The sequence below is a fragment of the Podarcis gaigeae genome, assembly GCF_964106915.1.
Source record: "Podarcis gaigeae genome assembly, chromosome: 6".
NCBI lineage: Eukaryota > Metazoa > Chordata > Lepidosauria > Squamata > Lacertidae > Podarcis > Podarcis gaigeae.
The window spans coordinates 841,361-860,075 of NC_139682.1; the positions used below are offsets into that span (position 1 = coordinate 841,361).

At 54.3% G+C, this 18,715-nt stretch overlaps 3 protein-coding genes across 3 annotated transcripts; 1 reads left to right on the forward strand and 2 right to left on the reverse strand.

Annotated features, from left to right (window-relative positions):
* Nucleotides 1–3,146: 3,146 nt before the first annotated feature.
* On the reverse strand, nucleotides 3,147–7,021 carry ZSWIM3 (zinc finger SWIM-type containing 3). The gene is made up of 2 exons (XM_083744254.1): nucleotides 6,334–7,021; nucleotides 3,147–6,050 (listed from the first exon to the last, which is right to left on the reverse strand). Exons 1-2 carry the CDS (start codon nucleotides 6,486–6,488, stop codon nucleotides 3,983–3,985), a joined length of 2,223 nt encoding a protein of 740 aa, XP_083600380.1. The 5' UTR covers nucleotides 6,489–7,021; the 3' UTR covers nucleotides 3,147–3,982.
* A 158-nt stretch (nucleotides 7,022–7,179) lies between these two features.
* Nucleotides 7,180–12,586, forward strand: ACOT8 (acyl-CoA thioesterase 8). Its single transcript, XM_083744644.1, has 6 exons — nucleotides 7,180–7,474; nucleotides 9,130–9,266; nucleotides 10,176–10,401; nucleotides 11,300–11,457; nucleotides 11,908–12,099; nucleotides 12,222–12,586. Exons 1-6 carry the CDS (start codon nucleotides 7,320–7,322, stop codon nucleotides 12,338–12,340), a joined length of 987 nt encoding a protein of 328 aa, XP_083600770.1. The 5' UTR covers nucleotides 7,180–7,319; the 3' UTR covers nucleotides 12,341–12,586.
* On the reverse strand, nucleotides 11,562–17,568 carry SNX21 (sorting nexin family member 21). The gene is made up of 3 exons (XM_083744618.1): nucleotides 15,878–17,568; nucleotides 14,916–15,070; nucleotides 11,562–13,813 (listed from the first exon to the last, which is right to left on the reverse strand). The coding sequence occupies exons 1-3, from the start codon at nucleotides 16,155–16,157 to the stop codon at nucleotides 13,142–13,144; spliced, it is 1,107 nt and encodes a 368-aa protein (XP_083600744.1). The 5' UTR covers nucleotides 16,158–17,568; the 3' UTR covers nucleotides 11,562–13,141.
* Between the last annotated feature and the right edge of the window lie 1,147 nt (nucleotides 17,569–18,715).

Consider the following 18,715-nt stretch of genomic DNA (forward strand, 5'->3'; position numbering starts at 1 on the left):
CAGTTGCTGGAACCCCTGGGAGGGGAGAGTCGCTTGTGGGCATCCCATGGGGGCATCCATCTCCACCTTCAATCAGCTTGACACCAAGACGTAAGGAGTTACACAGGGAGTAGATGATATATCCTAAGGAACTGAAAAAGCCATAAATCCGTGAGATCTTTTCAGGCAAAATAATGTTAATGCTTTTTGGACCTCTTCATCCAGCCTGGTTTTATCAGTTCTTTCATGACCATTCACATGAAAGTGTTATTCAATGAAAGTGTGTGTTATTCAATCGACAAATAGGGCGTCCTCTTGGTTTTCTATTCACTTAATTAATTCTAGGAATGAGAAGCTGACTCTAAGTCTACAACAGTTTGGGGCTGATTTCTGTCCCCAATCTGAGCATCCTTGGGTCTTTCTGGTGGGCTTAGTCTTCCCCCAATTGCTCTAGAAGACAGACGCTTCTTCAGAACTTTTGTGGTTTGCTCTTCAACCCTTTCTTATTGAAAGAAAGGGAAATTAGCCCTGGGAGTTAATTTGACTGCCAATAATGTGAATAGCATTTTATAGAAGTATAAATAACTGTAAATATGAAAAGAGACAAAATATTCTCTAATTTTTTCCCTTGGTTAGATGTATTTTCTTTTTCTTTTGTATTTTCTTTTGTTGTGAATATGTATGTTTTCTAATTTGTACTTAATAAAAATATTATTGTAAAATAATAATAATAATAAATCAAAATCAAATAAATCAAATGAATCAAATAAAAGTCATAAATCAAATCAAAATAACAAGCCAAACTCCTCTCCTAATCGCCACCAACTGCCACTAACTCCTGTCTCTCTCCTCGCCTCACTGCTAACTCACAATGCCACCTGCAAGCTGTTGGCTTTTGGAGAAGCAAGAGAGGTCACAAAGGAGGGCGGGTCCTGGTCACCGTGGCAACCGCCCACCTGGCCCCTCCCAAGAGGGGAGGCTCCTCTCTCAGATCTCAGCTGGGCTGCATCTTCCTTTCCCCTCCTTCTTCCCCAAAGGAAGACCAGCCCCACATCCTTCCAGGCAGGCTAGGGGTCTCCGTAGCGCAGGACTGGGCCATCGGCTTGGCATGCAGGTCTCCAAGATGGCGGCACGTGCAGATGCTGCAGCTGAGAGCTCCCTGGAGGGGAGTCAGGGTTTGTTAGGACAAATTATTTATTTTAAAATGGGGTGTCAGAGTTTTCAGGGGGCTAACCAGGTTGGGATAGATGGGATAGCAGGCTTGTTGGTTTTTGAATGTCTGATGTAGATTTTTCAATTTCGTCGTTCTGTATGGGACAATGGCAATAAAGATTATCGTATCGTAAGTGTGTGTGCGTCTCAGCAAACTCCAAAGAGCCTTCTGGTGCTCATGATTCTGAGCCAAACAGCCCTTCCTTTCAAGCAGCTCAGAGAAGGAGTTTCCTCACAGCCGTAGAGCAACAAAGCCGCTTCTGTGTGTGTCACTCTTCAGAGTCACGCCATGGACCGCCAGCACGAAGCTGCGATTTGCGGAGCACAATTGGGGCACCTCTGGCATGCACTAACTGGCAGTGGCTGTCCAGGATTTCAGACGGGTGTGGGGTGGGTGTGTTTGTCTCCCAGCTCTCTGTCTAGATATTGTGGGTTCTTTTGGGAGGGGTATAAATTAGAGAAATAACACTGAACCAGCCTGTGCTCTGCCAACCATCCATAGCCCTTCGCCATTAAGGCGGCGGAAATGTCCTGGATGGTCTGCTAATGAGGGTGACCAAGGGTTTGGAAACCAAGCCTGATGAGGAACGGTTGAGGCAGTTGGGTGTGCTTAGGCTAGAGATGACTGAGGGGAGATGTGGTAGCCATCTCAAAGGTCTCGAGGGCTGTCACGTGGAAGAGGGAGCACAATCAATTGGTATAAGGGGCAACCTCTAAAAGTCCAGGAGGCCTGAAATTAGCAACTGCAATGTCCAGAACTGAACACCCAAGAAGGGCTGAACTGCTGCTGAGCAGAGGGGAAGGCTCTCAGCACAAGGTGTGAGGACAGTCTCCTCTATTCACAGAGCCAGTGTGGTGTAGTGGTTAGAGCGGTGGACTCATAATCTGGTGAACTGGGTTCGCATCTCCGCTCCTCCCCATGCAGCTGCTGGGTGACCTTGGGCCAGTCCCACTTCTTTGAAGTCTCTCAGCCCCACTCACCTCACAGAGTGTTTGCTGTGGGGGAGGAAGGAAAAGGGGAATGTGAGCCGCTTTGAGACTCCTGAAGGGGAGTGATAAAGCGGGATATCAAATCCAAACTCTTCTTCACTTGCCTATTCTTCAGGCGTTCCTTTACGTCACTTGAGAAGAGGGGGCTTATGTATTTCCCCACACCTCTGCTCTACATTGGGTGCCCCAACCACCTTCCCCTAGCAAACACAAGTGGAAATCCAAGGTGGGTGGGAGAAATATAGCTCCTAAAGGTGCAATTCAGAGCAGAGAAGCTGCGAGTGGGGAAAAGTATTGTGTACCACCACACATTCTCATCACCCTCTCCCAAAACCTTTTCTATCCTTCTGGCAAATCAAACACCGCTGGGTTGCACCCCACACAGTAAAGGTAAAGGGACCCCTGACCATTAGGTCCAGTCGTGGACGACTCTGGGGTTGCGGCGCTCATCTCGCTTTATTGGCCGAGGGAGCCAGCGTCCAGCTTCTGGGTCATGCGGCCAGCAGGACTAAGCCGCTTCTGGCGAACCAGAGCAGCGCATGAAAACGCCGTTTACCTTCCTGCCAGAGCAGTACCTATTGATCTACTTGCACTTTGACGTGCTTTTGAACTGCTAGGTTGGCAGGAGCAGGGACCGAGCAACGGGAGCTCACCCCGTCACGGGGATTCGAACCACCGAACCTCTGATCAGCAAGTCCTAGGCTCAGTGGTTTAACCCACAGCGCAGTAGTTTAGGCCTTTAACTGGTCTGTGAGTCTTAAATGAAAAGCCTTTGCTCTGTTGCCCCAGCTTTCTGAACTAATTACCTTCCCAAAAGGCAGAGAAACAGTGCGCTTCACAAACCCACTTTTGGAGTTCTGCTTGGAGTTTTGGCTACAAGGATATCCTGGCCACCTGGTCTTTTGTTTCGCTTTTTAACAGCAAACAGAGAGGAGAATTGAAACACAAGGTAAATGGAAAAGTCTGTTCAGGTACCAAAGGAGGACGGTTAGACTTTTATTTCCAACAATAAATTTGGTCTAAGTACATAGCAGCAAAACTAGTCCCTGCTGGGAGAGGCTTCAGGACAAACAAAGAAAGCAACAACTCAGCATCGCCTTTCCCTGCCACTGAAGCCAGGCGGGGGGGGGGGGGGGCCAGCCTCCACCCCAGAAGCATTACAGTAAAAATACAGCTAGAACCAAGACAGCAATTCTTTGCATGCATCAGGCCCAGAGAGTCACGTCACGTTGAAGCAGCCAAACACGACTACCCCGGAAGGTGGGCTCTCCTTCCTCGGAGGTCTTCAGGTTGGACGGCCATCTGCCCTGGAGCTGAGATTCCTGCATAGCAGGAGGTAGGAGGTGATGGCTCTCGGGATTCCTTCCAACTCTTAAAATGACCTGCGTTAAAGAAGAAGAAAAAACAAGGGAGACGGCATAGAGGAAACAAGACGTGTGAGTCAAGAGCGACGGACAAAGGTTTGGCAAGGAAGATGCCCTGGAGAAGGCCCCTGCGTGGGAAGGAGACCTTCCCTGATTGTCAAGCCTGCAGCCGTGGGCTGCAAAACCTGGAGAATGCGTGCGTGCGTCAGAGTCAGTCAAGGGGGACCTTTGTAGCATACAGGTCAGGAGGAACGGTTGTGCCCACCACCAAGTCCTCATAAAGAGCAGCGACCAAAGGAGGACCAGAATAGAGTCTGCTTTCTTGCTGCAAAACTGAGCAGCAACCCTGAGTTTCTTTAGCTGGGAAAAACCACTGTGGGCTCGGAACACAGTCAAGGTTGCTTCCAGTTGCTCACGACTCCACGCTGGCGTGGATTTCAAGCCAGGAAAGTCTGGACGTCTTCAACGGTTGGGCTGGACATTCCTGAAGTCACCTCAACTTCTTCCATCTCTTCCTTTTTCACCCAGAGAAAGGGGAGGTCTCCTACGTTCCGGACGCTGAGGGGCTTCTTCTCCGGCCCCTCCCCGCCCTGCAGCTCGCAACACTTAGTCCAGATGTTGACAATCATCTTGAGGGTGGAGGTGCGCTCCTCCAGCTCCTCCCCCTCGCTCTGCAGCAAGAGGTTCCCAAGTTCCTTGCTGAGAGACTGGATCTTGTCCCCCCGCTCCCCTGAGGCCGCCCCCACTGCCCCCAGCGGGCCTGCGGAGGGCTCTGTAAACTCGAGAAGGTTCTCCCCCAAGACGGAAAGGTGCTGGTATTCCTTCTGCCAGCGCTTGCCCACCATGGCTTCCCCCACCACCTCCCGGTTGGCCAGCAGCATGGACAAGATGTGCCGGCAGGGCAGCTGGTAGCGGCAGTGGAAGTAGCAGCTGCAGCTCTTGCCGTCCCTGCTGACCTGGTGGGTGTCCTCCAGCAGCTGCACCGTGGTCTTGAACCTGGCGAAGCTCAGGAGCTGGACGGACTTCTGCACCACGTCCCACTCGTTCAGACACAGCTGGTAGGCAACGTCCGTGCAGCTGTCCCGCATTGCCGACAGCATGGTGGCAACAGGCTTGGCTGGGCTGTATTTGGTGAACTGCTTCGGAGGCTCCTCTGCTGCGCTCCCGGGCAATGGCTGCTGCTGCTGCTGCTGCGAGGCGGTACTGGAGCTGCGTCTCACGGCGGGCCGGGCCAGGACTTTCAGCTCCTGCATGAGGCCGCTGCGGCTGTCCTCCGCCAGGCCCTGGGTCAGGTTCTCCAGGCCTTTGGTGTTGAAGCTGTCGGCGTACTCCACGAAGCGAAGGATGCTGGTCTCCAGCGACGGCTGGGTGCCGAAAAGCTGGGACAGCTTTTGAGCGACGAGGTCCAAGCTGTCGATGTAGGTGCTGCAGGAATGGAGGCCCTTTTTGGCGTGCATGTACCAGAGCATCTCGCAGGAGAACCAGTTAGTCCGCAGGTACTTGTACAAGTCCTGGTCCACCACGTGCCTCACCTGCTGGGACAACGCGTCCAGGTTCGAGGTGGAGGTGGAGAAGACGGCGTCCTTCAGGGCCAGCTTGAAGTTGTACTTGAAGGAGAAAGACGCGTGGGACTCCTTCAGCTTCTTCTCCAGGAGCCGCACAGTGTGGTAGACGGAGAGGAGGACCTGTGCCGAAGGGAAGAGCTCCTGCAAACTGGTCCGGTGGAGGAAGGACATGTCCATGAAGACCACCTTGACCTTCTGCCACTCGGGGTTGAACTCTTTGAAGACGGAGAACATCTTCCGCGTCTTCTCCTGCGTGTCCTCCTTCAAGATGGCAAGGTGGACCAACTTCCCCACCCTCTCCTTGCTCTCCACGAGGAAAGCGTACAGGATGTGGCCCTTCTTGCTCTGGACCCGGTGCAGCAGAAGGCTCTCGGGGAACTTGACGAAGAGGCTCCTCATCTTGCTGGTCTGGAAGTTCAGCCTCTCCAGGTCCTGGTCGCTGCCAACGCTGATGGAGGCCAAGGAGCCCATGTCCACCCGCAGGAAGTTTTTCATCACTTCGGCGACTTGGAGGAAAGCAGGGCTGGAGCAGCCAACTTCCCCCGCCTGAGGAGGAACCTCGGCTTCCTTGCGAGGGGAGGGCGGGAGCAGCGGAGGCTCGTCAGAGTCCACTTCGACCTCCACGCTCACGTCACTGTCCCTTTCACAGGCTTCGACCTCCGCTGGCTCCTCCCTGCGCAGCTTAGCTGGGGGGCTGCCAGGAGCTTTGGGGGGACCAGGCAGCTTCGTTGCCATCCTGGTCCCAGGTGGGGCATTGGAGCTGACCAAGGAAGCCTTGGACTCTGTGTGGACGTGGTTGCCATTCAGCTCGCTGATCACCAGTCGGTCGATTTCCTCGTTGTATTGCAGGACGAAATACGCCGGGCACAAGCTGGTCTGCTGCCTCCTCTTCTTGCTGGAGTCTCTCGACCGGGAGCAGCCAAACTTCACCTGCATAAACCTGGCAAATGGAAGAGGAAAGGGGATGTTAAGAGGGCCAGGCATCGCCCCGGCAGCCTAACTAATGGGATTATCAGGAGAATCAATGAGATAATGCCACAGTTCCCTGAGATTATCATTCTAGGATTACTATACGTGATTAGCGGTAGAATAAACCTACTGGACCATCAGACCAACCCCTCATAACCGCAGCAGAAGTCCCTCCAAAAGGTATCTTAGATGCAGCAATTCTAAAAACGGCACCCCTCTTCCCGCCCGAGAGGCTGAAGCGCCGGCCTCCTTACGTGACGTCCTCTCGGATGTTGGTCCCGTTCTTGCGGTTGTGGAAGCGGATGGAGACGCAGCTCCTCAAGCCGTACTGGAGCCGGTTCTCCTTCTTGTAGGTGCTGAAGCACTCCCGGAAGTCCTCGTAGTTCTTGAAGCAGGAGCCCAGCTCCATGGCTGCCCAGGGGGGCAAAGGGTCAGGATGCTACCCAGAGGCCCGGAGGAGCATCCCTGCCCTGGAGCATCTCCCCTCAGGATAACTGGGGTGTGGAGGGTTGGGGAGAAGGGAGCCCCCCAGGCCCTTTTGCTGCCCCCACGAGGCCCCCTTCCCAACCCACCCAAAGGGAACAATGGTTCCGAATGGGGAGGGGTTAACCCCTTCCTGCCTGGAAGCTCCCAAAATCCACCCAGTCCCACCCAAAGGGAATAATGATTTCTCTTTCTTTCGTGTGGGAAGAGGGGAAATAATGTTTTTTTTTTGGGGGGGGGAGCTTAACCCCCTCCTGCCTGGCCTCCCTCTGCCCTGAGCGTGTGGCCCATTAACCCTTCCCGCGCCAGAGCCCCTCTCCCTCGGCTCTCCCCTCCTCCGCTCTCCCGGCCGGGCGGCCCCCCGCTCCGCCCCGCTCTCTCCCCCCCTCCGGCTCCTTCCCTCCAGGCCGCCCAGAAGAAGGAGACCCGCTCGGCCCGCCGGCATCCCACAGGGGACGGAGCCCGCCCCTCGCCCGAGACCCACCAATCAGGGGCCGCGCCGCAGGATGGGCAGCCTCTCGGCCAACGGGGAGGCCGCGAGACCAGGGACCGGCGAGCGGATTGGCCAATTGCGAGGCAGGATCCGCCTCCGCCTCCGGAGAGGGAGCTTCCGCTTTCCGGACGCCGCGTCAGGAAGCGAGCGGGCGGGGAGACCGCCTCCCTCTCCCCGCAGCCAATGGGAGCGAGGGAGGGAGAGAGCGCTTCCGGGTTCGGCCGCGCGAACTTCCGGCGGCCTCCTGTCAGGTGACGGTTCAAGATGGCGTCGCCTGCGGACCCCGGCCGGCCTGAGGCTCCCGAGCGGAAGGCGAAGGGCGAGGCGGGCGGGGAGGAGGCCTCGCAGGAGGGCGACCTGCGCAGCGTCCTGGTCACCAGCGTCCTCAGCCTGGAGCCGCTGGACTTGGACCTCTTTCGGTCAGCGGGGGCGGAGGAGGGCGGCCGGGAAGCGGGAGGGAGCCGCACAGGCCGGGCCCTTCGTGTTGGGGGATGTGGACCAAGAGTCTCGGAATTGTAGGAGAGGAAGGGACCCCCAGGGTCATATAATAATAATAATAATAATAATAATAATAATAATAATAATATTTAAAAGCTTCCCTAAAGAGGGCTGCCTTCAGATGTCCCCTAAAAGTCTGGTAGTTGTTGTTCTCTTTGACATCTGGTGGGAGGGCGTTCCACAGGGCGGGCGCCACCACCGAGAAGGCCCTCTGCCTGGTTCCCTGTAACTTGGCTTCTCACAATGAGGGAACCGCCAGAAGGCCCTCGGCGCTGGACCTCAGCGTCTGGGCAGAACAATGGGGGTGGAGACACTCCTTCAGGTATACTGGACCGAAGGCCAACCCCCTGTGATGCAGGAATCTCAGCTGGCCGGGGACTTTCCAACGTCTGTTTCAAAACCTATAATAATAATAATTATTACTATTTCTACCCCGCCCATCAGGCTTGGTTTCCCCAGCCACGCTGGGCAGCTCCCAACCGAATATTAAAAACACAATACAGCATTAAACATAAACAACTCCCTAAACAGAGCTCTCCAAGGAAGGAGAGTCAATCTCCTTTAATGCAATTTGAATCGATTGATTGCTCCCCTGCAGAAAGCAAGTTTGCTCCATCTTCCATTGGATGGCCCTTCAGATAGTTGAAGATGGCTATCATATTGAGATCTCAGTCTTCTCTTCTCCACGTTTCTGGAAGGTTTTTTCCCATCTTTCAGCACCAAATGGCACTGAAGCTCTAATGTTTTTGGTTGTTTGATTGAAAAAAAGCCTCCCTTTAAATTTTTGTCTACAATTAGGATCATAAGACAGCTGCTTATTGGTGCTTCTGCCCATGGGGGTCTCTGTGAGAACAGGACAGTGAGCTAGATGGGCCTTCTTTCGCGTGATCCAGCAGCCAGGCTGTGCTTCTATTTCCACAGCATTAAGAAAAAACAAAGGCAACAATGTAATAAAAGTCTTGCTGATGGATTCATATCCGTCTTGCAAACAAATGAAACAAAAATGGCCACCTCACACAAAGTGGCAAAGCCCAAGTATGTCTCTTTGACAGCAGTGTATTCTTCAGAGTGTATCTGAAGAAGTGTGCATGCACACGAAAGCTCATACCAAAAACTAACTTAGTTGGTCTTTAAGCTGCTACTGGAAGGATTTTTTTTTGTTTTGACTATGGCAGACCAACACGGCTACCTATCTGTGTCTTTGACAGGTGTCTCTTTGACAGCTTTGCCCTTTGAAAATCAGGCCCTTGGTCTGGAATAACACAAGAAACAAAATGGCCTCTCTTGCTTCCCTGTCTTTTCTGAAAACAAGCCAAGCTTCGTGCTGGGAATTGCTTTTGGGAGAAATTCAAATGTCCTGGGCCCTGACCCCAGATAGTTGTGAGAGTGGGCTGCAAGGTTCTGATTTGCAATGCAGAGAACAAGAACTATGTGGGCCTGACTTGACTCCACACTATCCACCTTGTCCCCACAGGCCACCCTATAGTATGCTAAAAGAAGCAAAAAACAGGAATCAGGGCAGACGGAAAGGTGCCATCTTTTGGGAAATAACCTCACTTTGTTGTCTTTCTCCTAGTGGGAGGCACTACTGGGTGCCAGTCACACAGCGACTCTTCGGTGGGCAGATAGTGGGCCAGGCCTTGGTGGCAGCTGCAAAGGCTGTGAGTGAGGATGTCCAAGTCCATTCGTTGCATTGCTACTTTGTGAGAGCAGGTAATAACAGGTTCTGGGAAAGGAGGGGTGGGAAGGGTGGAGTTCTTGAGCAGCGTCTTATAAGCAGACCCTGGTAAGCTGCAGAACTGGCAGTGGAAGGTGATGACTCACACAACCACACCCAAAGTATTACCAGTGGCCAGGCAAGGTTCAAAGGAAGCTCACAGGCAAGGTGTGATCGACGGAGGTGGCCATTTGTGGCCACTGGGCCTCCGCATCTAATCACCCAAGGGAGGCTGTTTCTGGTCACACAGATTCCACTGCTGGAGTAGATGGACCACTGGCCTGATTCAGCCGGCTCTTCTTACGTTCTTACTCTCTCTCTCCTTTCAGTATCCCCCCAAAACCAGTAAATACAATTACTCATTGTAGTTGTGATTCCCATTAATTCCACAGTGCAGCATCTAAGTACTACCTACTTTTTTTTGCCTTAAGCCTGCTGCTTTTAGTGGATGATGGTTTGTGTGTTGTTGGCCACCGGGGGGCGCTCCTGCTTCTCCTTCCAGGCCCAGACAGGCCACATCTTAGCAGGCAGAGTGTCCCAGGAAGCTGCAACAGCAGCTGTAAGGGTGGTGGCATCAGACCCAGTTCATCACCACCATGACTGGGACTGAAAACAACAGAGGAAGGAAATTCTGCACCTTGTCCCTGCCCACTTCAGAAGCTGCTGCTGCTCCCACCAGTTCAGCCGTGCCCACCCCCGTTTGACTGTCATGCTCCTAGTGTTATTCCGGGGCACAGCCCAGACGCTACCTGAGCACTGCTCTTGATCTCTGCCATGGGGGGAAAAGGAGATAGTGAAGAAACCAAGAGAGCCGAGTGCTTGCTTGCACAGCAGCCATAATGTTCCCATCGCTCTCCCTTTCTGGGGCGGCAAGTGAGCTGACCGAAGGCTCTTCCTGCTTCCAGGGGACCCCACGGTGCCGGTTCTGTACCAGGTGGAGCGCACTCGCACCGGGAAGAGCTTCTCGGTGCGGTCAGTCAAGGCCATCCAGCATGGGAAGCCCATCCTCATTTGCCAGGCCTCCTTCCAGCAGGATCAGCCCAGCCCCGTCAAGCACCAGTTCCATATGCCGGACGTGCCTCTTCCAGAGAAACTGCTGACCCAGGAAGAGCTCATCCAGAAGTACCTGCAGTGAGTGGCACGGGGTCCCCACCTCTCTTCCAGAAGACAGTCCACTTGGTGACGTTCCTAGAGAAGCTGAAGGCTTCCTGAGGCCGAAGTTACCAGCCTTGTCCTTGGCTCCTGCCTGGCCCAGGGAGCCAGCTGTGATGTGGGAAAAGTGTGTCCTTCAGGAGGGCAATGGGCTTTCCTGGAGCAGCTGCACTGAGCTCAGAACTCTCCTCTGGCTCTGCCGCAGCTCCAGCAAACTTGGGTTGGCCAGGCAAGTCTGTGGAACCCGTTCCCACAAGAGGGAGTGGTGGCCACCAACTTGGGTGGCTTGGAAAGAGGATCAGGAAGTGAGGGCTCTCAATGGCGACTAGCCAGGATGGAAACTGCAGGAGGGGAGAGGGCTCTCCCTTTAGCCCATGACAGCTTCTACCCAGTGCTATTTTTCTGGTGCCAGAGCTCACCATGAACACCTCCCTTGTTCCAGTGAGTTCTGGTGGGGAAAAGCCCTGCTTCTACCAGTGTTGGTTGGTATGCCTGGCTGAGCAAGTGAGAATGAGGCCCAACATTTCCTCCAGACCGTCCCTGTCCCCATTTTCTTCCAGACCCTCCCAGTGGTGTTGGGGCTGCAGCTCCATCCCTGGACATTTCCCAGGCTGCCTGGGACCCGTGGGCAAAGGCTCCCTGCTCGCCTGCAATGGCGCCCCCTTCTGCCCCCAGCCAGCTCACTGCTTGTGTCTGCTCTTTTTTCTTAAAATAATTTTTATTAATTTTCAACACAAATATACAATCTTATCCAAATTTTCACAAATTTAACTCTGTTTGGACTTCCTTCAGCTTCTCTGGCAATCATCCGTATTTACCTCTCAATTACGCATTTCTTTTGTTACGCATTTCTTCTGTGTCTGCTCTTTTTTCCAAGGGACCCAAACCTTCTGGACAGATACAGGCAAGGGCTCAACAAGATGCTGGCCCAAGAAGTTCCCATTGAGATTAAGCCAGTGAACCCCCCAGACTTCTTCCACCGGAGACCACAGGAGCCCAAGCAGCTCTTGTGGGTGAGAGCCAGGGGCCACATAGGTAAGCTCTTCGGCACCTCCCCCCCCCCCCCCGTTAGCATCCCTGGGATTGGTCTGAGGCCCAGAAAAGTCCTCTAAATCAGGTATCAATGTGAATCTGCATCCTTTCACTTGAATCAGTATTCATTTTACAGAACCTTAAAAAGAAAAAAGAAAAACCCCAAACTCACATTTTGGGGTAAGGGAGAATTATGGGGTGGGGAGGAATGTGTGGAACACGCAGGCTCCTGCCTGGGGACTTTGTCTCTGGAGAGATTGCTGCACAATGCTGAGTCCTAGGAATTTGCTTTGGGAGATCGTTTGGGTCTTTCAAGTTTGCCTAGGGCTGCCCCACCTCTTCTCCAGCTCATACAGGGGCACCTGGCACCCATCATGCCCCCTCAGCAGGCTCTCTGCTACCCGCCCCTCTGTGCCTTGCTCTCTCCTCCAGCCAGCAATGTCTGTTTTGCAGGCGAATGTGACATGAAGCTGCATTGCTGTGTGGCCGCCTACATCTCGGATTACGCCTTCCTGCAGACGGCCCTCTTCCCCCACCAGCACTACAGGGTCAGCTTCATGGTCTCCCTGGACCACTCCATGTGGTTCCACGCCCCCTTCAGGGCCGACCACTGGATGCTGTATGAGTGCGAGAGCCCCTGGGCAGGTAGGTGCCAGGCAGGGAGCATGGGGGGGCTGTGCGGGGAAGAGACGCCCGAGGGCTGTTCTGCATCACAGCAGTCAGTCCTCAGCCACCGCCCTCCTCCTCCTCCTCTCTCTGACACGCAGGGGGGTCCCGGGGCCTCGTGCATGGGCGTCTGTGGCGCAGGGACGGCGTCTTGGCTGCCAGCTGTGCCCAGGAAGGCGTCATCCGCGTGAAGGAGCAGCCCTCCGGCAGCAAGCTGTAGCAAGGAAGAGAGCGGTTCTGCTCAGAGGCGCGGCCCCTGTGGACTTGGGCGGGCCCTGCAGGCCTCATGCTGGAACGGCAGCAACTCTTGAGCCAGATGGAAGCCAGCTGGTCTGGGAGGTTTTTGCGCAGAGACCCACAAACAGAAGCACTGATGAGCATCCTTTTTATTGGGTGAAGGGAGTTACAAGACTGGCCCTTGGCTTTCCCTGTCGCTAATAAAGGGGCGGCAGCCCCTCCCTCCAAGGCTCTGGTCTCCTCAGGCTGCAAGGGGAGGGAGGGAGGAAGGGAGGGACCTGGTTTCCACCCCATTTCCCTTTGACACCCTGCCCCATTGCAAGAGGCGGCAGCAGGCAGCCCCTCTTCCCTGGAAACCACTCTAAAATCTTCCCTTTTCCAGCCTGGGGCCTGGGACCTCAGCTCCCCTCTCCCCAGTAGGCTGGAACCCCAAAAAGCAGCAACAGCACCACCCACCTCTGGAGACCCCAGGCTTCCACTGGGGGGGAGGAGCTGTGCCCCTCTGCCTAACGTAACAGCTATTAGTGTCAGACAAACACGGCAGGCGGATGCTGCTATCCCTTTCCTCCTAGAGGCATTCAAGCATTACAAAGAAGTCCCTTTCAGAAGCCAGGGAGGCATCTAATTCCTCTACGGAGCCCCAAATAAACAGCCCCAGCGGCTGTTCCTCGCGGGGGCACGGCGGTCCTCGGGAGGGACGTGTTCACCGTGCCCTAAAACAATGGTCCGGTTTCTGCCTGGGCTGCTCCCCTCCCACGATCCAAAGTGAAGCCAGCCGGCCTCCTCAGGGCAGGGGCTGTTTGATGAGCAGTTCCTTCAGGGTGGGCGGGTGCATCTCTGCTCCGCCAGCCTCCTGCAGTCGCTGCAGCCGGGCCTCTGCCTGGCGCTTGTCCCTGCCCAGCACCCAGGAGAGGCGGATGTGGGCCTGCAGGAAGGGGGCCAGCAGCGGGTGACTGTCCTGCGCCTCCAGGAGACACAGGGCCCGTTCGCAGGCTGTGTGCGCCTCCCCGGCCTGGCCCAGCTCCTGGTGGCAGACGGCCAGGCCGGCCAGCGTCAACAGGAAGTGGCCCGAGCGGCAGGCGCCCAGCCTCTCCTGCAGCTGGTGGGCGTTGGTCCAGGTCGCCAGGGCCTCTGGGTACCTCCCGGAGCACGTCAGGCTCTGCGCCGCCTGCAGGTCGCGCAGGAAGAAGAACTCAAGGTAGTCGGCCGAGCGCCGGATCTCCGGCAGCGAGTGCAGGTGGGACAGGAACTGCTCGAAGGCGCGGCTGCGCTTGGCGATGGTCTCGGCCGTGAAGTTGCGCCGTAGCCGCTTCCGGGGGAAGGAGACACCCGCCATGTCACCGCAGAAGCGCCGGCGCAGGTGCCGGTTCAGCCGCTCGAAGTCAGAGTAGCGGCGGGAGATGCAGGCGGGCGCTTTGTCGAACTGCCCCGCGCGGATCAGGTAGACGGTGTAGAGCTGTGGGGTGGGACAGGGAGGGGGCAGTAGTGAGAGGGGCTGCCCAGAAAGGGAGAGAATCCAGTAACCCCCTCCCCACCCCGCAGCAAGACAAACAGGGAGGCATGCCCCTCTCCCTGGCTTCCCGCTGCGTGAGCCTACCTCCCCCCTTCCGCGGACAGATCCCCAAGCAGCAAGGAAAGGGCTGGGAAAGCCAGGCAGGTGAAGCAGCAGCAGCCAAGGGGAAGTTACCTGAGGCTCTTCTGCCCAAACCGTGGCAGCACAAGGAAAAAGAGAAAATAGTCAGGGCCAGGCACCCTACAAGACACCCCCCACCCTCCCAATAAAGCATGGCGGGTGCGAGAAGAGGCAACTCCAGTCATAATAATAATAATAATAATAATAATAATAATAATAATAATAATAATATTTATACCCTGCCTACCTGGCTGGGTTTCCCCAGCCACTCTGGGTGGCTCCCAACAGAATATTAAAAACACGATAAAACATCAAACATTAAAAACCTCCCTAAACAAGGCTGCCTTCAGATGTCTTCTAAAAGTCAGATACAGTCATAACTCAGGATTAATACGCTTCAGCTTAAATATTTTTGGTGTGCGCTCCGCGGCGACCTGGAAGTTACAGAGCGTGTTACTTCTGGGTTTCGCTGCTCGCCCATGCACAGATGCTCAAAATGGCGTCATGCCCGGAAGTGGCGAAGCGTGACCCACGCATCTTACGCTCACTTCAGGAATGGATCCCGTTCGCATCCAGAGGTACCACTGTAGTTGTTTATTTCCTTGACATCCGATGGGAGAGCGTTCCACAGGGCGGGTGCCACCACCGAGAAGGCAGAGGAGGGTGGGGCAGGCAAAGTGACCCCCCTTTTTTCTCCAGGTCGGAGAGTTGTAACTTCCTCAGGGACAGGGGGGACCCCAAGAACACCTGTCCATGGGCGTTTGGCTGACTTAAGGCCAGGAGAGGCAGCTTCTCTCTACAATATCCCTCCCTCTAGATGTTGCGTCCTTCTTCTGTCTTGTTTTTGCTGCCCCTCCAATCCCAGGTTCTTTACAGGCTGGGGGGGTGTGTTGCCTTCCTTTGCCCCCACCCCCATCTCACTCACCACGTACTTGGAGTTCCGCTCGCTGACCACGTTGGCGCTGGTGACCTCGAACAGGAGGCGCTGGGGCACGAAGCTGCCCCGCGATTTCCTCCAGAGCTCCTGCAGCTGCCGGGTGAGCAGGTTGCTGCCCCTGCGCTCCGTCGGGGGGCTGTGCTCTGCAGGGGGGGGGGGGGGCAGAAAAGGAAGAAAGCAGGTGTCAAGCTCTGGGAGGGGGTCCCTGTTTCCTGGTCAGCAAGAGCTCAAGCTGAAGATTTGGTGACTCCTGTTTCTGGCATGGAGAAGAGCTGGGACCAAACACAGAAGAAGAACCTGCAGGATCAGGCCATCTTCTTCTCCCAGTGGCCAACCAGATGCCCATTATAGGAAACCCACAGGCAGGATCTGAGCACAAGAGCCACACTCTCCACTCCTGGGATTCAGAAGCAAGTCTTTCTCCTCCCTGAATTTGTCTAATCCACTTTTAAAGCCACCCGAGTTCTAGTGTTCTGAGAGAGGAAGGCAAACACTTCTCTATCCGATTTCCCTGTGGAAGCATCACTTCCACAAACCTCTGTCATGTGGCCTCTTGCTCGCCTTCTCTCTAAAAAGCCCCTTCATAGGGGAGTCCCTCCATCCCCTGGATCCTCTTGGCTGCCCTTCTCTGAACCTTTTCCAACTCTACGGCATCCTTTTGGGGGTGAGGCGACCAGAACTGTACACAGTTTTCCGTAGCGCCGCACCTGTGAGTGATCTAGTTGCTTCTGAAGGGGCTGAGCCATGGCTGGCATCACAGGACGGGCACTGCCCCCTTCCCCCTTGACACACTTGCAAGGAATAATAATAATAATAATAATAATGGAGAGGGCCCCTTGGCTCCTTCCCGTTTTGGGTTCAGGCAGTTCAAGCCCCTGCCCAATGTGCTCTCCTATGCACCTGCGCACTGACCATGTGCCCGCAAACCACCCTCTGCTGCCAGGCCCTACCAGCGCCCTCCGCGTCTTCGCCCAGGAGGTCTGGCTCTGGGGGTTGCCCTTGCCCAGCCACGCCAATGTCTTCGTCCTCCTCTTCCTCTCCCTCCTCCTCCTCATCGTTGCTGGTGAAGCTCAGCGTCCCGCTGAGCCGCGTGGAGAGGCCCTCGGTGTCATCCTCCAGCTCGGAGCTTTCTGGGAACTCTTCCGCTTCCGAGCTGCAGCCTGCCAGCCCGTCCCGCTCGCCCTCTCCGGTCAGGGCATGCCGCAGGCGGTGCAGGATGCGGGAGGCCATGGAGATGCCGGGGGGGGGGGAGCCCTGCAGGGAAGAAGAGGCAGTTAGGTCACTCAGCAGGCCTCCCCCCCTACGCTATGGGGCAGGGGTTTCCCCAGTGGAGCCCAGTTTCTCCGCTTCCCTCTTTCGCACTTCCTTATATATACTATTGGCTTCTCAACACACACAGAAAAGGGAAAATGTAACAAAAAGAAAACAGAGATTTAAACCCATAAAGCGTCACACCCCAAAAGGACAAAGTACAAAGACCCAGCACAGCTTGAAAGGGGGTAGTAAAAGTATTGACCCGTACAAAGATTCCCTTCGCAAATAATAAAAGACTCATGAAAATAAAAGTATTCTCTGCCTGCAAGTTCCATCATTATTGGGTATGAAGGTTCTACATAGTCCTAAATGAGCCAGACATATGCATGTATTGATGGCACTGAACTTCCACATGCTGCAATATCTCTGTAAGAAGTAAGACCATGCCATACATTTTACAAACAGTGATCCAAACTCTGCCTTTTAGATACTCAAGAAGGGCCGTTTGCCAAACTCTTGAATACCAGCAATTCAAACTATTAAGATTAAAGGTCTTCCCAGCCTGCTGTTAAGAGATGCGAAGTAAGTGCTTTTCGAATCCCGTTCTGTTTCCACATGCAGGCTCCAAAGCACCAGGTGGAAAGATGGGAGTAATAGTTTGTTTCGTTATCCAAGAGAACTTGGCAAACACCTCTTTCCAAAATTCAGCCACGTTTGAGCAGCCCCACTGCATGTGCTTCTAGGTACCAACTACACAGCTGCCCTCCAACACGGTGAAGATGTACCTGGATGCACAAAGGAGAGAAATTGTGGCGTAAGGCAGCAGCCATGGAGGAACTTCAGAGACAGCTCTCCAGGTTGGACTGACAAAGACCTGTATGGGGTCTTGGCCCACAGGCCATTCTGTGGCACTTCCTTTGTGACCCACCTCTGTCCTCTTGCTCTCTGGGCCTGTGGTGGCTAGCAGCTAAGGAAGGAACCCTAACAGATTCCTCAAGCTGCCCCCACAAAGCATAAGAGGACCCCCTTATGCAGGAAAAGACAGTGCAAAAATCTCAAAATAAAACATATTGAGTATAAACACTTGCTAAGGGAAGACTGAAGCTGCTTTTGTCTTGGGACAAAATTTAGTTCAATTGATTCAAGAAAACTGATGAACTTGATCCAGGGAGATCAGCTTTTCAAAGTCTGAGAGAGATTAAGAGTCTTAGGTTCCACACGGAGTAACGACTGTTCAGTAAATTCTTAATGTGGTGGGTGGCCTTGATGAAGGGATCGCAGGTTCCCCATGTCTGGTTTCAAGTCTCTTAGCAGGCAGGCATCTTAAATCGCCACCTCCGGTGCCTGGTCCCTCGCCTCTTGGCACCCCTAGGTAGCCCCCCAGCCCCCCAGCGGAGGGGCCAGTGACCTATAGGAAACGGCTGAGTGAGTCATCTGGAGGTTTGCTGGGCTGCGGTGTCACCTGTCAGCAGGTGACCAGCAGCTCTACCTTGTTTCTGCCGTTAAGCCAGGGAGGTGATAGAAGTTCAGAACAAGAAGTTTCTGGAGCTGTTTGGGGATGGATGACAGGGATGGATTGGGGGGGGGGACCCACTGATGTGGGTGCACTGATCTGGATGGAGTTGTGCAACCTGTCTTACATGGGAGTTGCATGGGGGATGTTACATGGTTTGGGGATGGTCATGGATTTGGTACATTCAGAGCAGGAATCAGTGGCCAGGGATGCTTTTTACCAGCTTATGAAGAAAACAGGACTCTCTGTGATACCTGCTCTGTGTGCATCCAGGCTGGGTGATTCTAACACAGGGCTAGACAGACTTCCTGCATGTGGGATCTGCTCCGTGGTTTTGCTAGAACTCCTCAATCCACCAACCAGAGCCAGCTGCAAAAAGGTCTCTGGTGGAATGGATCCAGTTAGCTACTGTTCTCCATAAACCATGCACTGGAATTATCTGCACAGAGAATTGCCAATCTTGAACCTGCTCAGGGATTTGGAATGCAAAACTCTCAAGACAAGGCAGCTAATTGGCATCTATATTTTACGGGAAAGAAACACGGGGTGAAAAGTGAATAGACCTCATATAGTTTTTACTTGCTATGCTTATACTATTAGAACTCAGTTAATCCCTCAAAGGTCCACCAGCAGATCCTGATTTACCTTGTACCCACTCCGGACACTACGATGCCCACTCTGCCTTGGAAGACAGTTTGGAAACACCAACATGACAGATTCAGCTGGAAGGGACCCCCAAGGATCATCTAGTCCACAGCAGGAATATGGCAGCGAGAGTGCTGGTTGGAGCCAAGCGCCCCACCAATTCTCTACAGTTACATGGGCTGCCTCCTTCGTTTTGGGACCCAATTTAAAGCTCAAATTTTGGCTTCTCAAGCCCTGAACTCTTTTAGGGCGAGGCTCCTGTGGCCCTGCAGATGTTCTTTGGGCTCCCGCTCCCATCAAGCCCAGCCAACATCTGGAGGGCTGCAGCTTGCCCTGTCCCACCCTGTGCCCCCTAGAAGCCTGCCTGGGCTTTTGC

Bases quoted from the DNA above. Each gene is read 5' to 3' on its own strand.
- ZSWIM3 (XM_083744254.1), bottom strand. From the start codon at position 6,488: ATGGAGCTGGGCTCCTGCTTCAAGAACTACGAGGACTTCCGGGAGTGC. The intron at 6,051-6,333 runs GTAAGGAGGCCG...TCCATTTGCCAG, and splicing joins AACATCCGAGAGGACGTCAC to GTTTATGCAGGTGAAGTTTG.
- ACOT8 (XM_083744644.1), top strand. From the start codon at position 7,320: ATGGCGTCGCCTGCGGACCCCGGCCGGCCTGAGGCTCCCGAGCGGAAG. The intron at 7,475-9,129 runs GTCAGCGGGGGC...TCTTTCTCCTAG, and splicing joins CTGGACTTGGACCTCTTTCG to TGGGAGGCACTACTGGGTGC. The intron at 10,402-11,299 runs GTGAGTGGCACG...CTTTTTTCCAAG, and splicing joins CTCATCCAGAAGTACCTGCA to GGACCCAAACCTTCTGGACA.
- SNX21 (XM_083744618.1), bottom strand. From the start codon at position 16,157: ATGGCCTCCCGCATCCTGCACCGCCTGCGGCATGCCCTGACCGGAGAG. The intron at 15,071-15,877 runs GTAGGGCCTGGC...CCCCCCCTGCAG, and splicing joins CGAAGACGCGGAGGGCGCTG to AGCACAGCCCCCCGACGGAG. The intron at 13,814-14,915 runs GTGAGTGAGATG...CCCACCCCACAG, and splicing joins AGCGGAACTCCAAGTACGTG to CTCTACACCGTCTACCTGAT.